We start from the raw sequence: 17,668 nt of genomic DNA, 5'->3' as shown, positions 1-17,668 counted from the left end.
GGTGAAAAAAACAAGATATTTGCACTGAGATATCAGGCAAAACAAGTTAGGCAAAACTAACTTACAAGTAACTTTTCAGTAAAATATAAGAGATGGAAAAAGTACTAGATAAAAGTGAAATAATCTGCCAGGAATCTGGTATTTATACTGGCAAATTATTTCACTTATAGCTAATACTTTTCCAACATTGTCAAGGATTCATTGACTTAAAGTAAGCTCCCATATCTTACAAAAAAGTTACTTGTAAGTTGTTTTTTAGCAAAAAAGGATATGGACTATTATTTTTGGAAAGTGACTACAGGCTTGCAGATGGGATGACATTGTTGTGTTATTAAATTATCTAAATTAACCAGACTAGACTTGGTTGAGGAGAGTGAATCTTTCTTGGCGCACACAGAGCCTCTGCATAGTGTAGCAAGATGTCGATATATGGTATTGCCACTTTACCAAGGGGATGAACCTTTATTCTTTACTTTGGATTGCTTATTCAAATGAGTTATAAAAATTTTGTTTTATTCAGTTTCCTAAGTTAACTTTGCATTTCAGCTGCTTTGTTCAAGTACTAAAGCCATTAGCTCTTTATAGCACTGTTAATCAACTTTTGGTGCCTCTTTTTGCTGTCCGTCATACTGAAAATGCGTTAGCCATTAGCAACATTTAGAAATATTCAAACAATTTATTCCTTACTTTTAGCTGAAGAAACTTCAGAGATTTTTATTTTTTACCTCAAAGCTGCACAGTTTTTAATGTATTCTTTACTGCAGCATATCCTTGCACTGCTTTTAAATGTCAGATCTGACTTCATATAGATGTATGTTATCCAGGTTGCTCCTCTGTTCCATCTCTTCAGAATATCTGTCCAATCCTTGGTTCCAGTCTTTTCCAATTGGGCCGTATGAGTACTTGAGAACCCCGGTGGGAATCGCTGCTGTAGATTTCATTAGGGAGAAACCCTCCGAGATCAATCCGGCATTATGCAGCATTTGAGAAAGCTGAGCCCCTCCCTTTTAAGAGCGGGACGAGGATAATCCCTGGTTATTCAGCTTCCCTTCCAGGCACATGGGAAAGTCATAGGGCTGTCCTCCAGATGGTGAGGATAACTCCAGGATTAATTTGTTTATGGAGGAAAAGTGACGCTCCAGACGCCCCGCGGAACAGCTGCCACATTTCCAACCTGCTCTGGCTGGAGAGCGCCAGGTTGCAGCCAATTCATCAAGGTTCAGTCGTTATTTATTCAGCCATCACTTATCAGGTAGCCTGTCGGCACCAGACAGTCAGTTGAATAGACCTGAAGTCGAGCTTTGAGAAGTTGCGTCCTGTCCGGGCGGAAAATCTAATGAATCACTTAAGATGAGGCAGAAATGGCCTAATAGCTGGATAGTCATCCTGATTTTGCTAACAGAACTAAAGCTCAGACCTAATTTAGAGACGTGTATTGAAATTAGTAGAAGGTGGATGGATTTCTCTAAAATGTGTTGAGGAAATGTTCAATTTGTTCCAGCTGGATTTATGGGGACAGAATTCTTTCTAATGTTATTGATATAAAAGCTGAATTCATGTTGTATTGAAAACTTTAACGGATAAGAAATGAAATAAACTCAACTAAACAGCAATATTTCGAATCAATCAAATTGTATATATTTGATGGAAAATCAGTATAATTTCCCTTTTCCATACCATTTTCACAAATCCTTCATTGTAACACTTAGAAATAACATTTAATAAAGGAAGCAGTGTGATATTATTTTATGACTGGCTGGATACTACAGGGTGTTTTACTATTTCATTTTTTGTTTGCATAATATTCACAAAAAAACACAATTGTAATTAGGGATGTACAATATTATCAGCATGGTATAAGTATCGGCCGATATTGGCTGTAACATTTTACATTGGACATTGGCCATTCCGCCAAAATAACTCACCGAGGCGTTTTCATCCGACAAACCAGTGACAATGCCTGCAGCACATCGTCAAATTTGCACTGTTTGAGTGTTGTCATTGTCTTAGAGAGAGCAAATGTCATGAATAAATTTGACAAACATAACTCAAGTTGAAACTGTTACATCATTTTCAACCTTCTTTGTAGCATTTGCATTTGGTAGCAGGCTAAATTGATGAGGATAATGCAGTGATTTAATCCCACAGTAGAGAAAGCCATACAGTTTCAGTAAGTAGGTATTGGAAAAAATATCGATATTGGTATCGGTTATCCGCCAAATTAGTTTTAGCATATCGGATATCGACCAAATATCCAATATCACGCACCCTACTGGTAATATATGACTTTCTTGAGTGTACTCGAAAGCTTTATATGTTTTTTGCTACCTTAGAGTGAGAGAAGAAAGACCTTTGGCAGGGAGTCATGGTGGTTTATATAGGAAATATTGAACGCCTGATGTCATGGAGTTAAAGCAGGGTGTGAAAAGCTGCATAGGGTTGTACTAATGTACAGAACGCTCAAATACTGTGATGTGATCAATTATTGGAAGTGGTTTAATTGTCACTAAATTCACTAGATTCACTAGAAGAGTAAGAAGGAAGGGATGAAATGACAATGGGTAGCAAAGAAATTGTGAACTCCCTCTGAGCTTCCTTAGAGAAAACATTAAAATATTACTGTGCATAGAAGCAGCATTCAACTTCTATGTTTTCTGGAACAAATTTCCAGAAAACTGCAAAACAGTCGAAACACTGAGTTCCTTTAAGTGGAGGGTAGAAGCCATCTTGTTCAGAGTTGCCTTTGATAAGCAGTGAGTGGAACACTGATCGACATATTTGATGTGTATTTGCTAGATGACGGCACTTGACAATATGTAATATTTATTTCTTGTTTGACAATTGGTCATTGGATTATGTTTTATGATTTAAAGCAATTTGTTCAGCCTTGTTGCTGAAAGTTGCAACACAAATCGACTGGACAAATTAGCAAACTGACCCGATTTCTTGCATTTCATTATGTCTTAGTAAACCTGTCGTCTACGAGTTTATTGGATTTGGAACATAAATTCGCTAAAGTAATACATCTACAGCCATGCGGTCACAAAGATTAGAAAAAAGATTTTGTTTTTAAAGCCCCTGCAGTGGTTCAGGTGTGGCTGTTTGGTGCGGGACACCTTCCAGCCCAGCTTCGGCTCGCTTTGAGCCTTCGGGCTGGCAGAAACGGAACGGGTTAGGGACAGAAACGATTCAAGAGGCGAGCGGTGCAGCAGAAAAGCCTTCAACGTCTGTAGCATCTGTTAGTCGCTCAAGTGCTTTAGCAGCACCATTTGAGCGCTTTACTGTCCCCCGGTTCTGAAGCCTGTGGGATCGCGGAGACTCTATAATGAGGAAGATTAGGTGAGACGGGCCTCGCTATCTTCTTGTGAAACTTGGGCCTCTTCTGTAGCTCGCATCTTCGACCTGCCAACAGGGTTTGAAACCAAACCCTGCACTCACACGCCATCCCTCCTCGGAGAAGTAGACGGCTCCTCCGCAGTGCAGATGAGCTCTGCTGATTCACCTGGCACGCCGCCCCAGGTGGAATAGTCTCATCAAAAAGGAGTTCGACCAAAACCGGACGGAAAATAAACGTAGAGAGAGAGAAATAAACAACTATATAAAAAAAAGAACCTATTTACTTATTCAACCTTGAAGCTTCTCTGTCATTATTGGCATCTTTTATCCTGCTGACTTTCTATTACATTTCTAACACAAAAGCAAATGGTAAAAACCCAAATTGACGGTTGCTGATTAGTAATTGCAACATTTCTGTTTACGCCTTTGGGAATCTCTTTAAAATTCCTTTTTGGAAAAACGGTTTCAGCCCTTTTGATTGCTTGATTCAGTAAGGAGAGATCACAGCTAGCCAAGGCCAAGCTGGCTGGAGCTTTTTTCCACATTATCCCTCACATAATCTGTACAGTACACTCTGCTATCATCAGAACCCCAGGCAGCCAAACTATGAGCCTTTATTCCAGAAGCAGTAAAAGACCTGCGTAGCTCTAGAGCTCGACGATGACTCCCCTGTTTTACATGAACGAAGCTATCCCTGCTTAAAATATATCTTGTGTTTCAACAAACCAAAAGATTACCGTAGCTCCCAACTCCCATTTATTTTCGTAAATATCTTCTCACTTTTGATAATAAGCGATGGAATGTTCTGCAGATGATTATCTAGAAAGCCACCGAGATGAACATTCTCAAACGTTCAGGTCCAGGCTCGTCTTTGGGTTCTTTATCTGGTCTTTCCTAAAGGTTTTTGAAAACGTTGAGCATTGTTCCCATTTGCACATGCATCTAGACGCCGTCGCGCAGATAAGCGGAGCAGCTGACAGCAGTGCTTGTGAAGCAAACACAAGGGATTCCTAATGAGCACTGGTTTGTCTCTTTTTTCCTTTCCGACATAAAGAAATCACATTTTGATTCCAATATAAAGGTGGTGGTGACCTGTCTGAACCTAATGGGGACATTTTTAAAGCCAACACAAGACGGTCGTACAAATGATGAGGAGCAGATTTCTACATGTTGGTATATATAAAAAAAAACTGCAGGACAAGGAGTTTTAAAAACTTTAATTTTCTGTTTTGGGATGGGTGGACGTAAATGTGTAAACTATTTCAAAAACCCTACATTTTAATGTATTTAAATTGGAGTTTTATGTGACTGATCTAGAGTGCTTAAAGGGAATTTTTTTTTAGCTTAACATGAGGTCAGAATGTTATTCCCTCATCAAAAACATGCCTGGAGGGTTGCTTTGATTCTTTCATGCATGTCTGAGAAATCCCCATGGCAACCGTTCAGCTGTGCAAAACACCCCTCCCCCAAACCTCCCTCCCTCGGCTCCTTCAGACTAGCCAGCAGCAATTAGCAAACATCTGGTGGAGCTCATTTTACGAGTTGCTTCTCAGTGCAACCCTGGTCTAAACATTGACGCTAGAGGGTTAATAGATGAGCGATGTTGTGATGATTTCCTGAAGGAGGAGTTTCAGAAAGAGCTGGAGTTTTTAAAGAGACATGGACCCAATTTCAAGTCGTTGAATCAGGAAGTAAAATTTCTTTTCAATCATATTTGACATATGTAGCATTTATATAGCACTCACTAACAACTAAAGGTGTAAATGCTTACTTGATTGTGCTCTAAAATGGCACTGTGTCTACAAAATACATAATAATGCCCCTTTAATTGTAGGGCTGAAGGTAAATAAAACATAATTTACAACTTTTCAGAAAGAAAACTCTATAAACAATGTGCATTTGTTTTACTCTGATACGCTAAATAAAATCCAGCGCAACCCACTGTCTTCAGAAACCACCCGATTTTGAGACACAGGTTTGCTGGAAGACGTTGGTGAACAAAGAGTTTCATGTAGAGCAGAGAACTTGCGGTGGAGAGGTCGAGGGATAAAGCTGTGGTGAAGATTAAAGCGGAGTTGAGTATAAATCTCAAACTTTGGACATCTCATCTCTCTGGCTGTTTAATCTCTCATCCAAAACTGGAAGAAGTTTGACTGCAAAGACAGGGCAACCACCGAAACTGATAGGAACTAACAGAAGCAGCCAACAAGCCAATGGCAATCCTGGAAGAGCTGCACGGATCCACAACTACCGTGGGCGAAAGTGTCGACAGAAGAGCTAGCAGCTGTGCACTCCACAAATCTGCCCTTAATTGGAAGGGTTGCGAGAACAAAGCTATCGGATGTCCCGTTAGCAGTTTGTTACAAGCCAAAACATGTGGAAGAGCGTGTCTTAATCAGACGAGAACAAAACTGATTTTTTTAAAAAAATTTAATTTTATTCTTGCATAGCTGTGCCCCCTTGCGGTGGTGAAACACGGTGGTGGCACAATCATGTTTGTCTTCAGCACGGACAGATGGGTGCAGCTAAAAATCCTAGAATCCTAAAAAAAAAAAAAACTTTTAGAAACTAATAAAGCTTCATCTTCCACCTGTGGTCCTACAAGTACAGCCAGAGCCACAAGCTAACATGTGTATGAATGGCCCAGTCAAAGTCCGGTCCCTGATTGAAATGAACATTTTGAACAAAGCTTGAAAATTGGTGTTTACAGAAACTGTACTTTTTTTTTTCAGTCAGACTTTTATTTGTATAAAATGTTGAAAAACATATTTTCCATCAACTTCACAATTATGCTCTACTTTGTGTTGGTCTCTCTCACACAGCCCCAGTAGAATACATCAAATATGGCCACCTTCCTAAAATAATAGCCTGTGTCATTTTTTGCCAAAAGTGATTTTTTTTCCATCTATATATTTTTATATTTTTCCATCTATATTTTTTTATCACTCTTGACAAAAAAAAAAGACTTGCGCTACTATTTTTGGAAGGTGACGCTATTTACCGTAAGTTACATAATATTGAGCATCTTTTCACATTGATCGGCACCTTCAGGGCTTCTCGATTTTTTTTTTTTTTTGCAATCAAAATCGTAGATTTTGTGTTGCTGATTTAGAAATATTTACAAACAATTTTGCAATATCTGCGCTTACATATGACGTTAAATGTGACTTTTTGTCACTTGCCATATCGATCACGGACTATAACTTGACTTCAAGTAAGGCTGAGGCTGCGGTGTCATAGAAGAAAGGAGTACTGCCACCTGTAGGTGGGAGTTAACAGTCACCTCAATCTAGTTTTTGTTTGTTTATTGTTTTTGGCATTTTTGCTATAAAAAAGGGCAATGAGCTCAGTCATGCATTAGTGCAAAAAAAACAAAAGTTCGGAGTACTATTGATTTTTGTTTGAATTTTAGATACCGTGGAACAAAAACTTGAAGGGACTGATTTATTTCATTTGAATATTTTCCAGTTCTCTGTGTAAATAGAATCAGACACTGTATTTTAATTTGAGGGAAACATGGCCTGTTTGAGTTCAATTCTTAATCACTCCGGCTCGTCTCAAAAAGCAACTCTGAGTGTAAATGAAGTGTCAAACAGAGTCTTTTAATTAATATTTGGGTTAATTTACGGAATCCTACTTGGAATCCTTTTTTCTTTTAAAGTGATCAAAAAGATTTTTTTTTTTTCATCAACACTGACACACAGATCCGATCTGGGGGGGCCGGGGGGACTTCAAAGGAAACAGCAAACAGAAACTTTATGGTCAATAACTGTAACTCAGGAAGATAAACGATGTTGGGAGGCCAAGAGACTCTTTTCTCCTTTTCTCCTTACCGGGCTCAGCTGTCCAGACAATGTTTCATGGACTCCAGGGAGAAACTTTGTGCAACTGTAAAAGATTGCTTTTCGAGGAATTGAATACGTCCCTCTGCAAAGGGCAAAGAAAGCGGGGTTTGGCTTTGGAAAGTTGTCTTTTTTTTTTTATTCTTTCCTTTTCTTGTCGAAAAACACAAACTCATTTACTTGGGAAAGACATGAGCAGAAAGGGAGAGAGAGAAAAGGTGGAGGTGGGAATTCTATTTGATTTCCAGACATCATCATCGTCGTTGTCGTCGACTCATTCCCGTCTATCAGTAATCTGCAATACTTGAAGACCTCCATTTCATGATGAGTAATGAGGTGCCAAGTCGTATTTACATAAAACATCTCATCAGTGGTGCTGTGTCTGTGTGTGTAGGGGTGTGGGAGTGTGTGTGTGTGTGTTTGTTTGTTTGTAATACCTTGTGGGGACCATTTTCCTGACGCATACTACGTTGTGGGGACCCACTGCTTTTTGTGGGGACCGAATCCTGGTCCCCCACAAGGGGAAACGCTGTTTTTGACTCAGCAATTAGATCAAGGACCAAAGTGTGAATTGAGTTTTGGTTAGGGTTAGGGTTTGGATAAGGGCAAGGTTTAGGCTGTAGAAATGATTGGAAGTCAATGGAAAGTCCCCACAAAGATAGCCATGCAGGGGTGTGTGCGTGTGTGTGTGTGTGTGTGTGTGTGTACCTGCTGTTCGTCTCTAACGATGACTTTTGTTTGGCTCTGAACTGACGGTGTGGCTGTGGGAGCCGGTCCAATCCGTAAGCGGCTGAGCCTCCGCACCTGGGAAACGCATCGATGAGTCTGCTTCGGGTCCACTGTTACTAGTTCCATGTATCTTTCCAGATGTGGGATTCGGTTTCAGAGAGCTGTTTTCGTCCGACCCGAGCCAAGTTAAAGCATAGAAAAATAAAACAAAAGATTACAGGTCTTCATGAGAGGAAGACTCTCTCACCGTGTCAATCTGCTTGACGACGGATCTGAGAAACCAAGACTGTCGCCTGAGTAAAACCTGTCTGGCAACACGATGTAAACTCAAAGATTTCAAAATGCAACAATTAATCTAAAAAAAAAAAAAATCAAGAAGAAATGAGAAAGTTAATGGCATTTTCACTTGCACTCTCACTTTTTCGGTTGCAAAACCGTCTCTGAGAGAGTATTGACGACTGCGGAGGTCACAAAAAAAGAAGCTTGAATCATTGAATCATTGTTGAAACTTTTCTTTTGACAATTAGAAAGAAAAGTGGCAAAATAGGTTTTTTTGGTTGTAAATTCAAAAGACAAACAAAATAATGACACAAAAGCCTGTTTCACATTTACCAAAAACAAAAAAACAAAACACCCTGATAATTCCTGAGAATTTCTACAGGTTGATTAATTGAAAGCAGAACTTTTTGGAAAGTGTCTATTCTGTTATGTTTGGAGTAAAACTGTCAAAGCATTTTAGGGAAATAATATATGAACAGTCAAACGTGGAGGTAATAATCTGTTGGTTTGGGTCTGCTTTGCTGCTTTGAGTCTTGGATGAGTTACAGCAATGAAGTAAAACCATGAATTGTGTTCTCTAGAATATAAAACAGTGAAAGTGGGATGGCTGACCATCAGTTTGGGACGTTAAGCGCTACCTCAAGTTTGCTTGTTGACTTGGTTTTACAGCAAGTCAACATCTGATTGGAAGGTGAGAGTTGTGAAGGTTTGTTAGTGGCTTAGTCAAAGCTTGGGCCATATCAAGACCACGAATATTCCCAAGGGTCAGTTACACCAGAATGAATTGATGAAACCCTTTAACAAACTGTCCAAATATCAATAAATATCTGTCACTGTGTTCAATATGTACTTCTTAAAATTAAATATTTAATATCTTTCCATCTTATCTTTTGAAGTTGATCAGTCCCTTATGGATTTCTCAATTGTTTTTTTGTGAGTTTTTTTTCAAAATCTCCGATTTTGTGTTGCTGATTTAGAAATATTTGTAAGAAATTTTGCAATATCTGCGCTTGCATATGACGTCAAATGTGACTTTTTGTCCCTCGCCTTACTGATCACCGACTTTAACTTGACATCAAGTAAGGCTGAGGACTGAACAACTGACTAACTGCATGCTTTTATTTCAGCAAAGCTGTCTGAAAGTCTCATCACATCGTTTTTATTGGGTTAACTTCAAAAGGCCTTCAAAACCATTGTCCTTTTCAGCAGTTTGGTCACAGATTTGCTGCTCTTTCTGGGATTATTTTCCTCCTGGTGAGATCTGACAGGAAGATGGCCTCACTTTTCACTCTCTTATGTGGAGGGGTTCTCAAAGAGAAATGGTGGCAATTTAAGTCACTCATTCCTCACGTCTGGCTGTTTGTTAATGTGTTAACTCAGTGTTTGAAATTTGTGTTTGAAAGGAAATGGTTAGATTGTAGCTGTCACTGGAACTGATGCTTCTGTGTCCTTCAAATGCAGCTGGGATTTTCTCCTGTTGGTTGACAACGTAAAAACACAATTTCACAATTATGTTCTTATTACATAAGAACCGCGATTAAAATCACATGTAAATATGTTTGTACACACGTTAAGTCATTAAAAAAACATGCCGGGTGCGCCGTGGTGGCGTAGCGGTTAGCGCGACCCGTATTTGGAGGCCTTGAGTCCTCGATGCGGCCGTCGCGGGTTCGACTCCCGGACCCGACGACATTTGCCGCATGTCTTCCCCCCTCTCCTTCCCCGTTTCCTGTCAGCCTACTGTCATATAAGGGACACTAGAGCCCACAAAAGACCCCCTGGAGGGGTAAAAAAAAACATGCCTTGCGATCATCCTCCAACTACTTCCTGTCGACTTCTTCTTCGGGGTTTGCGCCAGTGGCGACGTCCGGTTGTTGATCCTGTGACTCAGGTGAAAAAGTGTCTCCGTTGCATTTTGCGAAATAAACCAATTTTCATACGACCAACAAAAAACAAAGCAAGACAAAACAAAAACAGCTTATCGCAATGCAAAAACTTTTTTAATCAGAAAACGAATCTTATTTTGTTTTTTTCAAAATTACCATGTTTCCATTTAGCTATTTTCTTTTCAAAATATCAAATTTTGCCATCACATGATCAATGGAGATGTACTTATTCTAGCACAAACACTTTTCCTCGAAAACATGCTTTTTCAAAGTTGGAGTGTTTCCATTAAACTCATTTATTTTCATTCAATTTGCGCAATCTTAAAGGTCAATGAGTTTGCTACCGCATCTAAAGGTTGAATGGAAAATAAATAAAAAAAAGAGTGCAAAAACAGGTTTGACAAGAAAAATAAATACATCCTAATTTGTGTTTGGGAACTTTGAATCAACTGATTCCTCTGTTTTCATTTTTCATTTCATTTTTCTTTTTCAGCTATTCCACTGTAGATTTAGTGCTGCCATCTGATTGAAACAATTTGGTTGTGAGTACTCTTTCTCCGACTTCATAGACTTCAAAGTGTTTGAAAATGGCCCGGTGTGATGGGCGGCACCTTAGAGTTGTTCCTTCCCACCATCGCCGCATGCTTGCTCTGGAGGACGGACGTCCGCTTGGTCATTGATTCATAGACACATTTTGAATTCTGCTACATCTCGCAATGAATTGTGATCTGTTGAACTAGCTCAACGGCTGGCTACGTGAACTAAATTTGGACGCTGTTTAATTTTGTGTAACTGCATATGAACAGAACGTACAGTATTTCCAAAGTGAAACAAACCGAATTGAATGGAACAATGGCTTTCCATAGGTCACTGCTGCTGATGTCTGTAGCAGAGTCGACTGCATTTAAACTTATTGGTCGTTTCTTTTGATCAAATATACTTGAACAGAAGCTGCTACTTCCCATATGGCTTTCCATTTTGGCTTAATAAATACTGACATAGTAGATTCTATCGTCTGGTTTTTTGTTGCTCTTGGGGTAAATATCATTTTAGGACCTGGTAAACCACATCAACTTTAATATGCCGTGACCCTGGCATGAAAATGATGTATTTACTTTTTTCTATCCGGTGTATGTGACTGTATATCTGTCATTATGGCTCTTACAGAATCTCTTGGGTTGCATTTCATTAATGCAAGACCAAAACAAGCCCACAGGGGGCGACATAAGGACACGACATGAGCTGAGAAGAGGCAGCAGACGATTGGGAGATTGGAAAAGGCTCTAATATTTAGAGTCGTGATTATTTTTTTTTTTTCAATATTTGACCAGTTCGAAAGAATAATAATAATAAAAAAATAATAATGACTCTGGAAATCATAGGCGATGTCCGACTTTGAAAGTGAATTTTATTGAATTACTTTTGCATTAGCGCCACTGTAACGCGCCCTCCTTATGAATGCGCGGTTCGACGTGCTAATAAAATGCATTAACGGGCTGCAGCTGCTCGTTAGGCTGTTATAACGTGGAGCCGCGGGCTCACAGAGGGGCGGGCTGAGACGCTGCTGATATCCTCTGACTTTCAGACCCAGCTCTTCCAGAGCGCCGCTGCGCGTCAAGTGGGACTGGTGACGGCGAACTCTCTCCCCATCCACCAACAAAAGTGGGGGCGAAAAAAAAAAAAAAGTTCAACCGGACAAAGTCAACAGGAAAGCAGACGGCAGCAGCCGGAGCGCACACGAGCTGCATTAAAGGGATCATTTCCTGGCAGCGGGGGTGTGCGGAGAGATACATTAAAATGATGCATGAGCTGTGCGTAAAAATCAAAAAGATTCCTCTTAGGGGCTGACCGTCGGACGGAAGGGGACTGAGCCAAACACACACACACGCCCACGCACCCCCCCCCCCCCCCCCACACACACACACACAAAAGCGGAGAGAAGCTTTCTTCATGCAAATTCGTGAAATCAGAGGCGTGCCTTCGGGCGATGGAGTCACAGCCGGAAAGGCAAAGCCCCCCCAGTTGGATCATCCCCGACCTTCAAAGACTGTGAAGCGCGGCGCGCGGACGCATTGACGGCCACACCGGGGCAAATGTTAAGCAAGAGGTCGCTTTCTGTCTTCTCCTTGTTTTCCGTGGACTTGACTGGCTGCTGTTCTCCCAGAAGTCCGTGCAGCGGTTCTTCTGTCTCTACTGGATCACTACTGAAAACTTGCCGCAGCAGTCATCACTATCAACAGTTGGTTCTTAGTATACATATAGGCTATATATATTTTTCCCCCCCCATATAGTCATAGATGTTTACACTCACTCGCGGAACACTCCGAGTAGCCCCGATGCAGTTTATCTTACCAGCATCTTTATTTGCGCGTTTTTTCGCCTAAAGACCTTTTTTTTTTTTTAACCAGTTCTTGAGAAAACTTTTTCTTTTTTCTCTCTCTCTCTCTCTTTCTCTCTCTCTACCAAATCGTCGAGGATTTTGTTTTTCCCTCCAGCCTCCACACCCACCACCATGTCCGAGGACGACGGCAGCGGCTGCCGCTCCAACCCCGGCGGCGGGGTGCGCGACGCGGACGCCAGCGGCGTCAGCGTCCTCAGCTGGGAGCAAGTGCAGCGGCTGGACGCCATCCTCACCGAGACCATCCCCATCCACGGCCGGGGGAACTTCCCCACGCTGCAGATGCAGCCGCGCCAGATCGTCAAGGTGGTGCGGAGCCGGATGGAGGAGAAGCAGATCCGCGTGCGGGACGTCCGGCTGAACGGCTCCGCGGCCAGCCACGTCCTGCACGAGGACAGCGGGCTGGGCTACAAGGACCTGGACCTCATCTTCTGCGCGGACATGAAGGGCGAGAGCGAGTTCCAGACTGTAAAAGACATCGTTTTGGATTGCCTCCTGGATTTTTTACCCGACTGCGTCAACAAAGAGAAAATAACCCCGTTGACTCTGAAGGTAAACTCGCCACTTTATCTGCTGCCTGTTTTTAGAAGAGGCTGCACACTGACAATAAGAGCACTGTATAGGTTAGAGAAATATCGATTTCTCCGCAGGCAAGAATTTTTACAAAACACCATTAAAAAAAAAGAAAAAAGTGCTGAGGCAAAGTAAGCTATTCTGCATTGCTTTTATTCGGGTCAATGCCACCATTAAAGGCTTAAGAAGGAGTTGATTGGCCGCCTCAAACATGTTTGCCTTTAAAAATGTGTTTGCTCATACAGATTTGAAAGATTAATCTTGCTGAAGACAAAAAAAAAAAAGAGAGAGAGAAAAGACAGAAAAAAAACCCAACCTCACACCGGTTGGCCTATGTCATGAAAACAATCTGTGCAAGTTGGTTTTTAGGAGGTAGAGTTTGTCTTATCTAAGTATTGGTTTGCACCAAACAGCAAAAGATAGTTTGGAGAAAGTGCTTTCCTGTTGGTTTATAAGATATTAGGATTGATTTCACAGAGGATACAGGATTTAAAGTGCAGTTAGTGGTTTTAAGTGATAGGAAAACAAAGGGGGTTAAGAGGATGGAGACAAACCAATTTAGAAGGGATCTATCTCCCTCTTAGCCTTTCTAGACTGTAACGTCTTTGAAAGATTTTTATTCAATTAAAAAACATGTCAGTTACATGTCTAACATTAAACTACTACTTACTGTTATAAACTCAAATGTGCTTGTCTTGTAGATTTTTCATTGCTTGTTATGTGTTAATGTCACCTCTCTCAACCCCCGTCCTCTCTCAACCACAGGAAGCCTACGTGCAAAAGATGGTGAAGGTGAACAACGACTCGGACCGCTGGAGCCTCATCTCTCTCTCCAACAACCGGGGGAAGAACGTGGAGCTGAAGTTCGTGGATTCCCTCCGGCGGCAGTTTGAGTTCAGCGTGGACTCCTTCCAGATCAAGCTGGACTCCTTGCTTCTGTTCTACGAGTGCTCTGAAAACCCCATGTCCGAGACCTTCCACCCCACCATCGTGGGCGAGAGCGTCTACGGCGACTTCGGCGAGGCCCTGGACCACCTGCGCCACAAGATCATCTGCACCAGGAACCCAGAGGAGATCCGAGGCGGGGGGCTCCTCAAGTACTGTCACCTGCTGGTGAGGGGTTTCCGGCCAGCGTCGGAGTCCGAGATGAAGTCTCTGCAGCGCTACATGTGCTCTCGCTTCTTCATCGACTTCCCCGACATCGGAGAGCAGCAGCGCAAGCTGGAGTCCTACCTTCAGAACCACTTTGTAGGGCTGGAGGACCGCAAGTACGACTACCTGATGACCCTCCACGGAGTGGTCAACGAGAGCACAGTGTGCCTCATGGGACACGAGAGGAGGCAGACCCTCGGACTCATAGCCATGCTGGCGGTGCGAGTCCTTGCAGAGCAGAACGTCATCCCGAACGTGGCTAATGTGACGTGTTACTACCAGCCTGCTCCTTATGTGGCAGACGGCAACTTCAGTAACTACTACATAGCGCAGGTGCAGCCGGTGTTTGCCTGCCAGCAGCCTGCGTACTCCACATGGCTACCCTGTAACTGAGTCGACCCGAAGGGGAAAGGAGGAGGGCAAGAGTCTGATTTCTTTAAACGGGAGTGAGCGCAACCATTATGGCCTCAGATCTGTCCGGCGTGTTCGACGGCTGACACAAGAGAGTCCGCTGTTTAAATGTTTTGCCTCAAAGCTTCTGTTTCAGTTCATACATAAAGTATGAATGATGCATCCAGAACAGCTGCCGCGTTTTCAGCGTGACTATTACACATTTGTTTTCAAACGCCGACCTCACCTCGTTCCACCGAGGCCAAATGGGGATGTGGCAGAGGGGTGGGAGGCATGGGGGGGCTGGGAGAGAGGAGGTGTTTCTAAGCAGCAAATTTTGGGTATATTGAAAGCGACGGCTGAATGCAAATTTGTGCCTAGCCTCGAAGCGAGCAGCAGAACTGTCACAGAGACTGATCGAATCTGTCACAAACCAATTAGGCTGCTGACCAAACGGCTGCATCGCCGTCATCGAGCAGACAGCTAACTCCAGAAAAGCTTTTATGGGTGGTCTGCTCAGTGCAAGTTAACACTCACACGCGCGCACAGACATGCAGGATGAAATGAGAGGTGTGTGTGTGCAAGGCTCCTGACCAAGTACTTGGCATCCCTGAACCAAAGCCAGTTGCCTCTTGACTGGTCAACTATGTCCACCTTGCACCTTTGCAACCAAAGAATCTTTTTGGACCACTTCTGACATTGCAACCCAATTTTGACCTGGGAAAACTGAACACAAATATGAAGCTATTGTCATACCGGTTTGTATATGTGAACATGTATTAGTTTCTAAGTGCCTCTTGCTTCTGAGCGGACAAGGAAAGCAGTGAGCAGGCAATGTGACCCCACTCTGGTAACACCCCCATATGCTTCTGAATGTATTTGTGATGTCACGCAGAGTCAGTGTTGAAATGAAAAAAAAAAGGGGGCACCATGCTTTGGTGCTGGAATTTTCCTTAAAGTAGCAGCCAAGTATGTGATCGAAAGGTATTTTTTGCAATGTTTACATTCTTCAGATTCAAAAACGCTATCCTCAGTGAGCGATATCCTATCCGAGTACTGTTGCGGCGGTTAGGAGAAAGGTCAGATCATCAGCAACGACGACCAAACAACTCCCAACTGGCATCTTATCTTCTGTATATGTGCTACAGCGGTGCTTCTCTTTTCCCCTCTCGTCCGAGAGAAAGCAGATCAAAAGCAAGAGAGGAGAGGGTCCGAGGGAGATCCTGCTGTGTGTGGTCGCCGGGCTTCATCCCATAATAGCAGGATATTTACAGAGACACCTCCGATCAAAGGATTCTGTTTGCTGTAACACCCTCGCAGGGAATTCCTCAGCTGCTGCCAAAGAGCTCGAAAACTCAGCCAGGGTTAGGGCTTAGGGGGTCCGCCGGGTTCAGTGCCCGGTGCCAAACACCTTTAGCCACACCCCTAAAGTTTAACAATGCGCTGATGGGAGTGCTGAGCCGATTGAAGACGGAGGGGTAGAACCGGAGGAGAGACGGGAAGCAAAGGAGAAGAGTGATCAGTCTGGAGAGATGGGTGCAGCTGGTGATGGGGTTTGATCTCTTTAGGGCTAACGCGCTTTGCCGTAGAGAACGTGTTACGCTCTCGCTTATATTTCAACTTGTAGCAGCTTGCAACCTTTATGGCGAAAACACAAATGGTCTATTTTCAGCACTTGCTCTGTTTCAATGAATGTTAATTAAGAAAAAAAAGAGAGAGAGAGAGAAAGAAACGAGTGTGGAGACAGAAATCCACATACCAGCCACAGGAGATTTCAAGTTGCAACCTGTGTTTCTTAGGTTGCCTTATCTGGTGTTCATCAGTGTTCTTTTTGGTGTTCATTTTGACAAAACCTGTACACATCTCTATGTATATATATCTATTCTTAGATATATGTCTAGCAGTAGAGAGAGGGGAGAGAGACAATTGTTCACTTCACCGTAAAACATAAACTGCACTGCAGCTTTTCGAAATGGCAGGTAGAATGTGAAAACTGTTAGGGTTAGCCATAGAGCCGCAGGTTTCCCCACCAACGCATCACTTTTACGTTGACTCTGAAAATACACTTTAGTCTTCAGTGCCCATGTTGATAGATTGTAAAGGTGATGTTTGTCAATCTGCACTTAATGAAGTCCTGACAGCTAATTAGCTAACTAGCTCCAGTCTGCCTGTCACCTCTTGTGTTAGAGATCGTGGGTCTCGAGTCTCTGTTTCGGATTTTTCGCAGACTTTTACAAAAACCACACGTTCGGAAAAAAAATCTTGTCTTGTATGTATATTTTTTATGATTCTACTTCTTTTAAATGTATCAGACACTGCAGATGTTGCGGTGCTTTTGAATCTGTGATCGGGCTTCAAAAGGATATGTTCTCGATAGATGTTTTTTTTTTTGCTATGTTATGTCGTGTTCAGTTGGTTAAAAAAAAAAAAAAAAAAAAAAAAACTAAAGATGATTTCTTCAATAAAAAAAAAATAATATGAAAACCAGATTCATAACGGCTTCCATGACTCATCTGTTTGAATCTAGATCCGTTGGGTTCAGACGTTCGCCAGTGCGCAATAATGTTCAGGTTGGGTTCTCTCAAATCCACACAGTGGCCCTCTGGGTCCAGAAGGCCCAGCCAGAATCCAGTCCAGAACTGGCCACGCTGAAAGCCAGAAAAAGCTGCTGTTCAATGTGGAGGGATGTACATGGACCCCCCAAAAAACAGTAGAGCTCATCAAATTCTCTTTTTACAGCCACTCAGGCAGCATCCAAAAACAGCAAATCAGCACTCTGACCAGCGATCAGCACTAAGGCCCGCTGCGCATCCCGGTCCAACTGCCTCCTGGGTCCCTGGCTGGCTGAAATAAAACTGTCTGTCACTCAAGTCACATGACAACCTGTACTAGATCCAAACGGCTACGGAGGAGTAAACGCACAACGAGAACGAGACTCACCATGGGACTCCGTTCTAAATATAGAAGGTGTGATAATGATATTACTCCACATAAGCTGTATTTACAGCTGATTACCTGAGCCATTAGAGGAGCGACTGGCTGATCCACGCTCGGCGGCCATGCGAGGCAGTTGTTGTGTATGA

General features: G+C 42.5%; 1 protein-coding gene across 1 annotated transcript; it reads left to right on the top strand.

Annotated features, from left to right (window-relative positions):
* Window positions 1–10,209: 10,209 nt before the first annotated feature.
* On the top strand, window positions 10,210–17,005 carry LOC102232077 (putative nucleotidyltransferase FAM46A). Its single transcript, XM_005816927.2, has 2 exons — window positions 10,210–13,022; window positions 13,809–17,005. The coding sequence occupies exons 1-2, from the start codon at window positions 12,585–12,587 to the stop codon at window positions 14,586–14,588; spliced, it is 1,218 nt and encodes a 405-aa protein (XP_005816984.1). The 5' UTR covers window positions 10,210–12,584; the 3' UTR covers window positions 14,589–17,005.
* The last annotated feature ends 663 nt before the right edge of the window (window positions 17,006–17,668 follow it).

Source organism: Xiphophorus maculatus, chromosome 3 (assembly GCF_002775205.1).
Source record: "Xiphophorus maculatus strain JP 163 A chromosome 3, X_maculatus-5.0-male, whole genome shotgun sequence".
Classification (NCBI taxonomy): domain Eukaryota; kingdom Metazoa; phylum Chordata; class Actinopteri; order Cyprinodontiformes; family Poeciliidae; genus Xiphophorus; species Xiphophorus maculatus.
Note: the sequence above shows the minus strand (reverse complement) of the source record. Positions and strands in the feature narration are given on the sequence as shown.

What these genes read in the sequence shown, in the direction of transcription:
- LOC102232077 (XM_005816927.2), top strand. Translation starts at nt 12,585, where the DNA reads ATGTCCGAGGACGACGGCAGCGGCTGCCGCTCCAACCCCGGCGGCGGG. An exon ending in TAACCCCGTTGACTCTGAAG is followed by an intron (nt 13,023 to 13,808) that starts GTAAACTCGCCA and finishes TCTCAACCACAG; the next exon opens with GAAGCCTACGTGCAAAAGAT.